The sequence below is a fragment of the Tupaia chinensis genome, unplaced genomic scaffold (genome assembly GCF_000334495.1).
Source record: "Tupaia chinensis unplaced genomic scaffold, TupChi_1.0 Scaffold144682_1, whole genome shotgun sequence".
NCBI classification, from domain to species: domain Eukaryota; kingdom Metazoa; phylum Chordata; class Mammalia; order Scandentia; family Tupaiidae; genus Tupaia; species Tupaia belangeri.
Genome location: NW_006204543.1, coordinates 2,468,715 through 2,482,332, shown reverse-complemented (window position 1 = coordinate 2,482,332; position 13,618 = coordinate 2,468,715). Strand labels below are relative to the sequence as shown.

Genomic DNA, 13,618 nt, shown 5'->3' with positions numbered 1-13,618 from the left:
GATTTATGAGAAATTCATCGTCCATTCTGATCTCAGCAGAGCTGAGAGCTGGAAGAGGTTAACTGAGGCGTTTCTGAACGCACCGCTCCCCAGCGTACAGCAAGTGAAGGTACGAGGCCGCCGTCGGCTACTCCCGGGTTCAGGTCTGACCCACGGCTTGTCCCTGTTAACGCCGAGACACTCGCTCTGTCCAGTGTTGTCCACTGGCTAGAGAGGGCCGCCTGGACATTGGATTGAATGTTGCTGTCCACCCAGGCATGCGCCGGCTGATGAAAGGAAGCGCACACGCGTGTTTAACCGTCTTCCGCACCTTGCACCGTGCGTAGGAGTACGTGGGGCCGGCGCAGAGAGTGGCGTTCTGGGTAGCTTCAGACTCGGGGATGTCTTCTCTCCGGCACTTGCCGGAGAGAAAGACAGAAAGTGAGAAATCACCCCCTGGGGGATGGCCACACCACAATCCCTTCTCCATTCTCCTTTTGGGATCTTGGGCAAGGATGCACACGTGCCTGGCATGAGTCTAAGCCACCAGGTCTGGGACTCAAACTGCGGTCGATAATGGTCAGAGTGCACTTCTCGCTTCTGTGGGGTCCGAGGCCACCGTTAGGTGCTGTGACCCGCCAGGATTCCCAGAGCTGAGAAATGCTGTCACCTCGTCGTATGGCTTCTTACAGCGGCAGGTGCAGGTGAAGATCTGCAGGGCAGGGCAGGCGTGCGGCAGTGACATGCACTTCTTACGAGGCCAAGCCATGTGGGAAGGCCCAGGTTTGTGTCCGGAGACCTCTGCTAGTGCAAGGCGTTCTTTTCTGTCAACACTTTGGAATGGGTGTCTCACGGAAGAAGGTTTTAGGGGCCAGCAGGTGGCATGGTGGTTAAGGCACTGGACTCCCACATGGCCGACCGTGGTTTGAATCCCAGACCTGGTGGCTTGAAAATCATGCCAGGCACACGTGCATGCGTGCCCAAGATCCTAGAACCAGAGTGGAGGAGAAGGGATTTAGGCATGGCTATCACCCCAGGGGGTGAGTTCTCTCTTTCTTTCTCTTCCTCTGTCTCTGGCCGAAGCATGTCTCCTATAGCTAAAACTTAAAGAGAGATTGTGATAGCAGACCGGGAAAATCTCAATGTCATCAATAAAGGACTGCTTAAATAAAAACGCGGTCCATCCATGCCGAGCATCGGACGTGCTGGGGCTCCGTGCTGCCCGAGGAGCCGTCCATGTTCAGCCACACCGTCCCACTCTGAGGACGCACCAGTCACGCTCAGAACAGAGAACGTCCACTGAGACGCCGTGTGCTTGTTAGAAAGACAGGACCCGAGGGCCAGCCTCTAACGTAGTGACTAAGGGGACTGGGTCCCACCTGGCCGACTGCATGGTTCAAGTCCCAGACCTGGCAGCTTGGGAAGCGTGCTAGGCCAGTGTGCGTGAGACGGGACTGGAGGGAAGGGACGGCAGCGTGGCCACCCCCGGGGGCAGCCGCTCGCTTTGTCTCTCTCTGCAAGCTCATGTATCCTACGGGAAATGTGAACACATGGGGCTCAGATCTCAGGTGGCTTGAGGTTCTTCATGTGCACACTTTAATTTTCTCATTTATTTTTAGTCTATAACATCTGTTCTCGCTAGAGAGGCGGGGTGGGGGCTGAGGAATCGCCTGCTGGGGTTAGGGCCACTCCACGGTCCCTTCTCTAGGATTCTTGGGCGTGCATGCACATGTGCTTGGTGTGATTTTGAAGCTCCGAGGTCTGGGACTCGCACCGTGGTTAGCCATGTGGGAGTCCAGCACCTTAGCCAGCACGCCCCCTGCTGGCCCCAGTGTGCACATCTGAGCCCTGAGCAGTCAGGTACGGCTCCTGTTCTCTCAGGCCGGGGGAGTCGGGGACGTGCGGCCATGGCGTTGCGTCTCCTCCCAGCCCAGCCTCAGCAGCAGGTGCCCCTCCCTTTTGTCTTGAAGACAGATGCGCATTACTCCGTCCTGTCGCTGCTCCTGTGCCTGTCTGACTCTCCCTCCAACAGCAGTTACGTGGCGACACCAAGAGAGAAGGAAGTGGGTACGTGACCAGACGTGGCGGCGGCAAGGGAGGGGGAGATTGGTTTTATCCCTTGAGCGGAAGGTTGAACATCTGTGACCGTCAGTTTCTGTTGCCCGGGTGCTAGTGCAGTTACACAGTGTCATGTAACCTGTCGGGTCTGACTTAGGCGACCTCGAGTATGTGAAGAGAAATCTCACTTGGGGGAGCTAGTGAAGACGCAGACCGTGTTCGCTGACTAGGGTCTCGGGCGTTGTGACATTTCCCAGCTGCGGTCTCCTGAGTTCTCATTTCGAGGTCCGCAAAGACAGGCTCCTGTAGGTGGGTTTCTCAGGAGAGGCACAGCTGACAGCCTTCTCGCACATCGTAGAGGAGGAAGACGGTCCCGACTGGGGGAGATACTTGCTGGAAGGCGAGGAGATCGACCTCGGTCCGCGCGCGGACACACCCGTAAGTGGCAGCAGTTCTGCTATCGAAAATGCTGAACTTGCGGGGCCAGCACTGGCCCCCCACCCCACGTGAGTGACCACGTTTGAGTCTCGGACCCGGCAGCTTGCTTTCTTACTTTCTCTCTCTCTCTCTCTCCTCTGTCTCTGTCTCTTGGGTGAGCTCCTATGCCATGTAGAAAATTAAATACTAATAATAATAATGAAGAAAAGAAAGAAAATATCTAACCTGCCAAGTGAAACAACAGTTTCACTGGGTCCTCCTGCCCTGGAGCAACTGAGCTAACAGGGCCCTCCGCTAAGCCGGGCGGCTCGGCGGGCGACGTCTTAGTCTCCCTGAGCCATCAGTGGCAGGAAGTCAAGGGAGGTGAGTACGCGCGTCCCACGAGGAGCTGCCACCCTGGGACCGCCCTTCCTATACTCCACGCCTTCGAGACATTTAGGGGAATTGAGGCACGCTCAAGAGATTTGAGTTTTGTTTTGCTGTCCACGTTGCTTCAGAGGTTTTGCTTTGCTTGTGGAATTTTAACTTTTTTTTTTTTTTGGTAGAGGTTTTTACCTTAGGGACATGTGCTCACCAAATAGAGACAGTAAAAGGGAAAACGAGAAATGACCCCCTGGGGGGATGTCCACGCTGCAGTCCCTTCTCCCCCTTCTCCTCCTAGTGTCTTGGGCACGTACTCACACACACCTGGTGGCAGTTTCAAGCTTCTGGGTCCGGGACTCAAACCGTGATCGGCCAAGTGGGAGTCCAGCAACGGAACCGCTACACCGTCTTCTGGCCCCACACTTTCCACCTCAGTCGCTCTGGCGTTACGTTCTCGAGGTAACGTGTGTGTCCTTTTAAAATCAGGATTGGTCTGAAGAGAGTGAAGACGAAGATGACCAACAGCCGCTGAGCAGAGAGGACTCTGGGATTCAGGTGGACAGGACCCCACTAGAAGAACAGGAGCAGCACCGGGGACTGGGGCCTCCCACCAGCTGGAAAGGTCTGCGTGCGGTTGGGTGCTGGTGTCCCGTGTCTTCTGGGAGGGGACCCCGGGAGGAAAGGCAGGGTCCAGCCTGGTCCATGTTGACAGTGACATGTCCAGCACTGTTGACCGTCTCCGCCCTCCTGGCAGAACCGGCCTCTTTAATCCATTCGTGGGTACTTTTTATGTAGAATTAATATTGAAATGGGTACAGTTCTGTTCTTTTTTCCTTTCTTTCTCAGAACTTTGTTCGTCTTGAATATTTCCATTTATTTTTTACTGGGGAAGGACTGCTTTGCTGAAGTTAGTGAACAGGACGAGATGTGTACGGGTTGTCTGTTACTTTGAATGCCGGCTTTCTCAGCCCTGAGTGAGGAGCTGTGGATTAGACTCTGGCAGTCTGGGTGGAGGCGGAGATACTCCATCTGTTCTCTTGATTCATCTCATCCTGCTTTTGGTCAAATGGCCGTAACGTAGTTAAAGCTGAGCCACAGTTTTTTAATTTTTAAATATCCTATTGAGAGAGAGAGAGGGAGGGCCCCCTAGAGGGGATGAGCATGCCGCACTGCCTTCTCCTCCATCCTCCTCTTGGGATTTTGGGCGCACACACACGTGCCCATTGTGTTTTTCAGGTCATTGGGTCTGGGACTCAGACTGCTCCGTTGGTCATAGGGGACCTGGCCGCCTTAACCTGGGTGCCACCCGCTGGTCCTGGCTTCCTTTCCTTTTGGTTCTGGAGTTGGACCTTCAGGCGGTGCAGGTGCAGGTGCGGGTGCGTCGTCATCACCAGTCTACCGGGCCTTTAGTGTACTCCTATTTGCTTCGGCCGTCGCTCGCTCGCAGACCAGAGGGCTGGACGCGCCTCATCCGGAACAGCCGCGCCCCCCCAGCTCCGACGTGTGGTGGTGGTCGCGGTTTGGGCCCGTGGCCTTTGCCAGCTTGGGCAAGCCCTTCTCTTTTTTCCTAGGAGCCTCTGATCATAAATAAGTGTGAAACTTTAACAGAGGCTCTTTTTTATCTGCGATAACCCGTGATTTTCCTCTTTTACCCTGTTACAGCTCTGATCTTCTCATGTCAGATCATCCTTGGTTTCTCCAGCTGAGCCTCAGCCACTCTGTTTTTGGGGCATTACCACTGGGTTATCTATTCTTTAGTTCCATTCATTGATGAATTCCTTTTCTTAAAACCTCGTGGTCTGGTCTTAGCGTCGTGGTCATATTCAGTATTAGTCTCATAAAATGGTAGGCAGCTTTCTCTGCTGCTGTGTCCTGGAACAGTGCATCTAAGAGATTATCTAGTCCTTGAAAGTTGGGAAGCAGGGACCAGCGGGTGGCGTGGTGGTTAGGGTGCTGCACTCCCACATGGCCAGTTGTGGTTTGAGTCCCGGACGTGGTGGCTTGCTTTCTCTCTCTCTCTGGTGAGTGTGCATGCCATATAATAAATTAAAAATAATAATAATGAGGGGCCAGCAGGTGGCGTGGTGGTTAAAGTGCTGGACTCTCACATGGCTGACCATGGTTCAAATCCTGGACCTGGTGGTTTCCTTTCTCACTTTCCCTCTCTTTGTCTCTCTTTGGTCAAATAATAATAATAATAATAATAAAGTTAGACAGATAATTCTAAAATAATAGTAATGGGGACCAGCAGTTGGTGTAATGGCTGTGTCGCTGGACTCCCATGTCGTCGACCATGATTCAAGTCCTGGACCCAGTGGCTTAAACTCAGGCCAGGCGCATGTGCGTGCGTGCCCAGGATCCTGAGAGGAGAATGGAGGAGAAGGGATTGCGGTGTGGCCATCCCCCCGGGGGGGTGATTTCTCACTTTCTGTCTCTATGTCTCTCTCTTTCTGGCGAGTGCATGTGCCCTGTAGCAAAAACCTCTCCAAAAAAAATAATAATGATAACGATAAATAAAAATACAATAAACAATTGTGTTTTAAAAAAAGAAAGTTAAGAAGCAGTCCTCGGGATATGGGAGTGGTTGCGGAGGTCTTTGGTCACCATTGCAGTTCCTTTACTGGTTATTGGGCTACTGAAATAAACTGTCTGTGTCTTTTTGTTCATGGATCTTTTTTAAATTGAGCAATTAAAAAATATAAACTTTGTAGCCAGTGGCATTTAATTGAATTTGGGGTGTTATTTTAAATAGCCCTTCCCAGGTATGTATTTGGTGTTTGCTTTTTTGCGTGTTTGAGTTTTTGTAACTGCCAAAGGCGTGTGCACATGCTTGGAGAGGAAGCAGCTCTGGTGGGGCGAGGGCATGCCACCCACAGCCCCTTTCTCCTGTTTCGGCGTCCCATCAGGCTTTGGGGCACGCATGCAAATGCTTGGCATGTTTTTCAAGCCACCACAGCCAGGATCGGAACCACAGTCGGCCGCAGGGGAGCTGGCTCTCAGTGCACAGGGCTTACGCTGCAGTAGGGCCAGCCCCCAGTGTATGTTGGAGTCGTAGGCCCCGCGGTGTGGCAGCGTAGACTGGTGTGACTCGGACTCACTGCGTCTCTCTCCAGCAGATGAGCCAGAGGGCCGCAGGGGAGCTGGCTCTCAGTGCACAGGGCTTATGCTACAGTAGGGCCGGCCCCCAGTGTATGTTGGAGTCGTAGGCCCCGCAGTGTGGCAGCGTAGACTGGTGTGACTCGGACTCACTGCGTCTCTCTCCTGCAGATGAGCCAGAGGGCCGCAGCTGGTTGGAGCAGCACGTGGTGCGTCAGTACTGGGCAGCCCGGCCCACACGGACTCCTCACAGCTTGCACCTGCACGCCAACCTGGCTGCCGTCTGGTGAGAGGCCGAATGCTGCATCTTATGGAACGACAAGCTGTGGTGTTCGAACATCAGGCCTGGATTTGGGGTTTCAATCAAGAACTGTCCTGAAATGCGAACTTAGTGTTACTGTTTTTTCTAAAACAATTCTTTATTTTTGGAATTTTGCTATAGGGCGCATGCACTTGCCAGACAGAGACAGAGAGACGGTGAGAAATCACTTCCCGGGGGGACGGCCACGCCGCAATCCCTTCTCCTCCATCCTTCTTCGGGATCTTGGGCACGCATGCACACGTGCCCAGCGTGAATTTTAAGCCACTGGGTCCAGGACTCGAACTGCGGTCGACTACATGGGAGTCCAGCGACATAGCTGTTATGCTAACTGCTGGTCCCCTAAAACAATTCTTACTGAGCATTCTTTCTTTATTAAAATACTGAAATTACTGTTTATTTCTAATATTTATTTTGATTTTCTTGTTATTTTCGGTGTTAGTGGATTGGTCTATAATAGACCAATTGTGGTGTTTGTTTCAGTGCACTTACAAAAACACACTTGCTGTTCTCTGGAACATAGCATTCCGTAATTGCTGACTGTGACCACATCAGCGTAAACTAACCGTCGTTCTGAGAGTGCTGCTCTGAGAACGTCTCGTAGGTGTGTGGGCGTGAGTCTGGGCATCTCAGGCCGTGCTGCGGTCGTTGCTAGCTGGTCGCTAGCCCAGCTGGCGTCGTTGCACCTGTTCCTGCAGGCGGTTTCCCTCAGACGCCCTCCTGTCGACCTTTCCTCTCGTAGGGAGCAGCACCTGTGCAGCAGCGACCCGCTGTATGTGCCGGATGACAGGATCCTCGTTACCGAGACGCAGGTCATTCGGGAAACGCTATGGTAAGCGTGCGCGGGAGCCTGCTTCGTAGCTCGAGGGCTCCATGAGCGGGAAGAGAAACCTTTTGAAAAGAAAGCGGTGTGGGGGTTTTCCCATGCAGAGCAGAAGCAGGCCAGTGGCTGTGAAGTTCAGACTTCAGGCTTGACCCCAGGGATGATCAGGTTTTAATGTACTTGTGGGTTTTCCATTTCACGTAATAAAATGTCTGATTTAATTAGGTGAGCCCATCACTTTAAAAGAAACGTTTTTGGCTTTATTTATTCGTTCATTTATTTCAATCTGGAGCCCATCACTTTTCTCATCTCCGAGCCCTGAGCAGGGTGTGCTGCCTGCTGTGACAGGCGTGGGTCGCTGGGTGGTGCCAGCCCTGCCCTGCAGCGGGGCGTGGCCAGCCCCAGCTCTGACCTCAGGGATGGACAGCCCTGGGGCCCTCATGGCTGTGGGTTGCTCTGGCAGCTCTGTTTGGGATCTCACTCTAAGGCGCTGTTGAGGTAACGTGAGACTTCAGGTCATCTGAAACGATTTGTTAGTAGCTGGCCTTTTTGTCCCCCCAGATCTTCGGTGGAAATTTCTTAGGCACATTATGGTATTTTCCTAGACTTAGGGAACATCTGTCTTTGTATTTTCCTTTCAGGTTACTTTCGGGGGTGAAGAAGCTCTTCATTTTTCCGCTGGTAGACGGGAAGGTGACTGTGAGGAGCAATATTACAGTTTCCCACCTGACACAGGTACGTGCTCCGTTTGCCGCACTCGGGATTCATTCCAGGGGCCGGCAGGCGGCGTGCCGATTAGGGTACTGGACTCCCACATGGCTGACCATGGCTTGAAAATCACACCCGGTGTGCTTGTGCGTGCGCGTGTGTGTGTGCATGTGCATGTGCATGTGTGTGCGTGCGCACATGGAGAGTGAAGGAGAGGGATTGCAGTGTGGCCATGCCCCCTGGGGGTTGATTTCTCCCAAATCCTGACTTTCCCTCTGTCTCTGTCTGACAAACATGTCGGGCTGGCAGGTGGCATGGTGGTTTAGGCACTGGGCTCCCACCTGGCCAACCGTGTTTCAAGTCCTGCATCTGGCAGCTTGCTTTCTCACTTTCTCTCACTCTCTCTTACTCTCTCTCTGGTCAAATTAAAATAAATAAATATAAAGTTAAATAAGTTAATTCTTTTTCTTTTTTCTTTTTCTTTTTTCTTTTTTGAGAGGTTTTTGTGATAGGACGAGTGCGCTCGCCAGACAGAGACAGAGAGACAGAAAGCGAGAAATCACCCCCCAGGGGGGATGGCCACGCCGCAATCCCTTCTCCTCCATTCTCCTCTTGGAATCTTGGGCACGCACGCACACGTGCCCGGCATGAGTTTTAAGCCACCGGGTCCGGGACACGAACCGCGGTCGACTACGTGGGAGTCCAGTGATATAGCCATTACGCTAACTGCTGGTCCCAGTAAATTAATTCTTAAAAATAACTTCAGAACATTTCACAATTTTTAAATTGTTAAGTATACTTAGGATTTAAAAAGTAAAATTAAGTTATATATCTTTATAGTGCTTCAGATAAATTTTTAGTGTTGTTTGTGTGACATATTTAATTTTAATTTGCATTTTCTGCTTTTTATTTCTGTCATTCTGTATCGAGAAAACTAAGTAATTTTTTTTTGCCAATAGTATATCTTCCTTGTATATAGTTTTTTTTATATATAATTTATTTTGATTTTTTAAAAATTTATTCATTCGTTGTTTTTTTTTTTTTTTTTTTTTTTTTTTTGCGACAGAGACAGAGGGGGAGAGAGAGAGAGAGGAAATGAGAAAGAAAGCAAGCCACCAGATTCAGGGCTCAAAGCCTGGTCGGCCATGTGGGAGTGTCCAGCACCTTAACCACCACGCCACCTGCTGGTCCTGTATGTAGTTTTTACAGTGTGAGCTGTAGAGAGTGGTGCGTGGTCTGTCTCAAAGCCAAGCGCGCACTGTCACTGCTGTGCCCTGTGGGGTGGTGAGGGCACATTCCGAGCGTCGGCCGTAACTGACTGTGGCGTCCCCCCCAGAGCTGCTTGCGGTCGGTGCTGGAGCAGGTAGCAGCCTACGGCCAGGTGGTGTTCCGCCTCCAGGAGTTCATCGATGAGGTCAGGGGCCATGGCCCCGAGAGCGCGTTACCCGGGAGCGGCCCCGTCCCTAAGAAGCCCACCGAAGCTCCCTTCAGGACCTACCAGGCGTTCATGTGGGCCCTGTACAAATACTTCATTAGCTTCAAGGAGGAGCTGACGGAGATCGAGAAGTGCATCATCCGCAACGGTAAGCACGCGCTGCATTTACTGCGAGACCGCGCGACTCATGTGGATGGCATTGCGGCTATTAATACAGGCTTTGAAAGTCATGTCACAAATGAGGACTCTCAGGAGTGCATTCGTTTATTTATTTTTAATTGTAGTTATTATTTTTTTAAATTTGGTATAGGGCACGACACTCACCAGGAGAGCGTGCGAGAGAAAAGGAGAGAGCTGCCAGCTGTGGCCGTGTGGGAGTCCAGCGCCCTGACCACCACACCACCTCCTGGCCCCGCAAATGCATTTATTTTAAATACTATTTTAAATCTATTCATTTAAACTTCTTTCTTTTTTTGGAGAGGTTTTTGCTATAGGGCGCGTGCACTGGCCAGATAGAGACAGACAGACAGAAATCGAGAAAGGGGGGATGGCCACGCTGCAATCCCTTCTCCATTCTCCTCTCGGGGTCTTGGGCACACACGCACAGCGTGAGTTTAAGCCACCGGCGGTCAGCTACATGGGAGTTCAGCGACATAGATGTTACACTAACCCATGGCCCCCATTTAAATGTTTTATAGCTTTTTTTTGTTTTTAAGAGATTTTTGCTATAGGGCACATACACTCACCAGAGAGAAAGACATAAAGTGAGAAATCACCCCCCTAGAGAGGATGGCCATGCCACGATCCCTTCTCCATTCTCTTCTCGGGATCTTAGGCATGCATACATACATAACCAATGTGAGTTTCAAGCTGCCAGGTCCAGGACTCAAACCACGGTCAACTATGCATGAATCCAGTGACATAACCCTTATGCCGTCTGCTGGTCTCAGGCCATGTATAGCTTTTAAGATCACAAAGCACAGAGGGTTTGCAGTGAGAAATCACCTTCCTGCTCGTCCCCTCCCCGGAGGCAGGCCGGCCCTTGACTCCTCGTACACTTTGCAGACATACTTAAGGCATGCGGAAGCCAGGCGTGTGTATGTGTGCACATCCCAGTGGCTGCTCCCTCGCTCTCTCAAAGACTAAGCCATGAAAGCGTATGAAGAGCCCTTCTGCTCCTCCTTCCATGTGCCTCTGAAACCGCACACATGCAACACGGTGTTTGCAGGGCCTGTGCTCAGAACAGAGCTGGGGGTCGGGTGTGAGCACCTGCGAGAGTGAGCTGGGGAGTGCACACTGCTCTAGGGAGACCCGAGTGCGGTCGGCCAGAGTGTACGTGATCGCCCCCTGCCTTAACGAGGGTCGACTCGGGAGTCCCGACTGCCCTGGCGGAAAGCCGTCGGCCGTACTGAAACACGCTTCGGGGACCCATCCCACCGTCCTGTGCCCTGCTTCCGGGAGGGTAGACAGGATCCCATGCGCGTTGCTCAGTCCTCGGTGTGCTCCGTGGGCTTGCCCAACTCTAGGCCTAAGGACCTTTAAGGTGGCTCAGCTAAGCTGTGGTGGTCAGTAGGTGAGCTGTATTACGTGTGTTGGTTTTGAGTTTTACTAGAGGGCGCGTTTGCTTGCTGGAGAAAGAGCGAGGAAACGAGAAATCACTGGCTGTGGGCCTCGTCCTCATCCCCATTGCCATGAGGGATGGTGCCCAAGTGGACTCGAGGAGTGGGGTGGGGATCCGCCTTCGCTGCTCAGCGTGAGGCTGGCAGGGGCGAGCAGTGGCCCGAACCTGCCTGCCGCCTCGGGGTCGAGGTGGGCTCCAGCCTGGACCGTGGACCGGACCTTCCCAGGCTGTCCTCTTCCCCATGGCTGGGCACTGTGGAGGGAACGCAGGGGGGCTATGCTCCAGTCCCAGCTGGAGAAGGCGCATAGTAATTGCTTTTCGGATAGTCGAAAGTTAAATGTAGGGGCCGGCAAGTGGCATGGTGGTTAAGGGTGCTGGACTCCCACATGGCTGACCACAGTTTGAATCCCGGAACTGGCAGGTGGTTTTTTCACCTTCCATTTCTCTCTCTTTTTCTCTCTCTCTCTCAGTCCTACTCTGTCCTTCTCTGGTCAAATTAAAATAAATAAGTAGAATAAATAAAGTTAAATAAATTAATTCTTTAAAAAAAAAGGAAGTTAAATGTAGGTTTTAAACTGCGTGGGGCGTGGTGTCCTAACCTGCGATGTGTCCAAGGGTCAAGTGTATGTTATTTCTCCCTTGAGGGCAGGATTTCTTTTCCCTTAGAGAAACCAGTTCCTCGTGATGTGAAACTGCAATGCCAGCCCCTCCATGTTGCTAGGTCCTGGCCAGATAAGGGGCTTAGTGCTGACCTCTCTGCACGCGCAGGTCTGGTCCTGCTCCTGGCTGTGATCTGTCGATGTTCGCAGACACGACGATGACTCTCGCCATAGTGGTGGACAAGTTGTCGCCTCGACTGGCCCAGCTCAAGGTTCTGCACAAAGTCTTCAGCACCGGCGTGGCAGAAGTCCCTCCCGACACGCGCAACGTGGTCCGGGCGTCTCACCTGCTCAACACCCTGTACAAGGCCATCCTCGAGTACGACACCGTTGGGGAAGCCTCCGAGCAGACCGTACGTGGGCCTGTGCCCGTTGGCAGTGTGACCACCCTGCACGGCAGAGCAGCGGGGTGGCCTGCCGGAGTTTGTCACCTGATGCTTAGATCATGGCACGTCAGGCAGCTGCTCCGTTTAACATTAGCTTCCAATCGTGAGGCTGCGGAAGTTAGTCAGATCTGTAGAAGTGACAGTCACCCCGCCGCCTCGTGTGAGTATCCGCAGGAACCCTTTCCTGACGGACATGCACATCTCTTACAGGAGGCAGCGGAGGGAACCAGCAGTTAGCGTAATGGCTATGTCGCTGGACTCCCACGTAGTCAACCGCGGTTCGCGTCCTGGACCCGGTGGCTTAGAACTCACACTGGGCGCATGTGTGTGCGTGCCCAAGAGCCCAAGAGGAGAATGGAGGAGAAGGGACTGCGGCATGGGCATCTCCCCTGGGGGGTGATTTCTCACTTTCTATCTCTCTGTCTCTGTCTGTCTGGCGAGCGCACATGCCCTGTAGTGAAAAACCTCTCAAAAAAAAAAGCAGCAGAGTAGCCCCACGCCCACACTCGGGGCAGAGCGAGTGGCAGTTAGCTGGGCCGGGCTCGGGACATGGGGAGCCGCTGCTTAGCGGGTACAGATAGGTACGGTGTGCGTCACGGTAACCTGGCGACAGGAGCTCTGACGCTGCCTTGTCCCCGTCCCCGTCCACAGGTCTCCCTGCTGTTCTCTCTCTGGGTGGACACGGTGCGACCCTACCTGCAGACGGTAGACGAGTGGATCGTGCACGGGCACCTGTGGGATGGCGCCAAGGAGTTCATCATCCAGAGGTGAGGCCATGCACCGTGTGTATGTGTGTGTGGGGGGGCTCCTGGAGCTCCGTGTGGGAGTTCATCATCCAGAGGTGAGGCCGTGCACCGTGTGGGGGCGCGTGGCTCCCCGGGCCTCCGTGTGGGAGTTCATCATCCAGAGGTGAGGTCATGCACCGTGTGTGTGTGTGGGGGGGCTCCCGGGGCTCCATGTGGGAGTTTATCATCCAGAGGTGAGGCCGTGCACCATGTGTATGTGTGTGTGTGGGGCTCCCAGGGCTCCATGTGGGAGTTCATCATCCAGAGGTGAGGCCGTGCACCATGTGTGTGTGTGGGGGGGGCTCCCCGGGGTTCCGTGTGGGAGTTCATCATCCAGAGGTGAGGCCATGCGCCGTGTGGGACTGGATGCTCTCGTTAGCTTCGGCTGGCGCGAGTGGCAGGGCTGGGTCAGCGCCCCACATAGGACATGGGTGCGGCAGTCAGAAGTGCCTGTGTCCGCAGCCTGTCTGGGAAGCCCTTCTGAGGGAGAGTGCTTATGGCTGGCTGGGTCCCACGGGTCTAGGGACACCCAGCAGCATCAGCTGTTCCCGTTATAAGTTACCAACAGGACGAAGACACGGACTGTCACAGATACCGTTACTCTGTACCTCCTCCTCAATTTGCTGGTCATTTTCTACGCTCAAGGTGTAATACTTACTGTAACGATATTAAGGAAAACCCAAAAGGGAGTCTTCATGACGATTCCTCTTCAGCTGAGTTTTCTGAACAGAATCACATAAACTCCCCTTGGAGCTTTTTTTTTGTGAGAGGTTTTTGCTCCGGGGTGTGTGCGCTCACCAGAAAGACAGAGACAGACAGAAAGCGAGAAATCACCCCCCAGGGGGGATGGTCACGCCGCAATCCCTTCTCCTCCATGCTCCTCTCGGGATCTTGGACACGCACGCACATGCACCCAGCGTGAGTTTAAGCCACCGTGTCCAGGACTCC

At 53.1% G+C, this 13,618-nt stretch overlaps 1 protein-coding gene across 1 annotated transcript in view; it reads left to right on the top strand.

Moving 5' to 3' along the window:
• TUBGCP5 (tubulin gamma complex component 5) overlaps positions 1-13,618 on the top strand; it is a gene marked incomplete at its 5' end in the record, with an annotated part of 32,808 nt that continues 19,190 nt past the window's right edge. Inside the window, 10 exon segments of the mRNA XM_027767799.1 lie at positions 1-109; positions 1,950-2,046; positions 2,396-2,475; positions 3,325-3,460; positions 6,106-6,220; positions 6,996-7,085; positions 7,718-7,811; positions 9,121-9,367; positions 11,650-11,852; positions 12,537-12,652. Coding sequence (XP_027623600.1) covers positions 1-109; positions 1,950-2,046; positions 2,396-2,475; positions 3,325-3,460; positions 6,106-6,220; positions 6,996-7,085; positions 7,718-7,811; positions 9,121-9,367; positions 11,650-11,852; positions 12,537-12,652 — 1,287 coding nt within the window.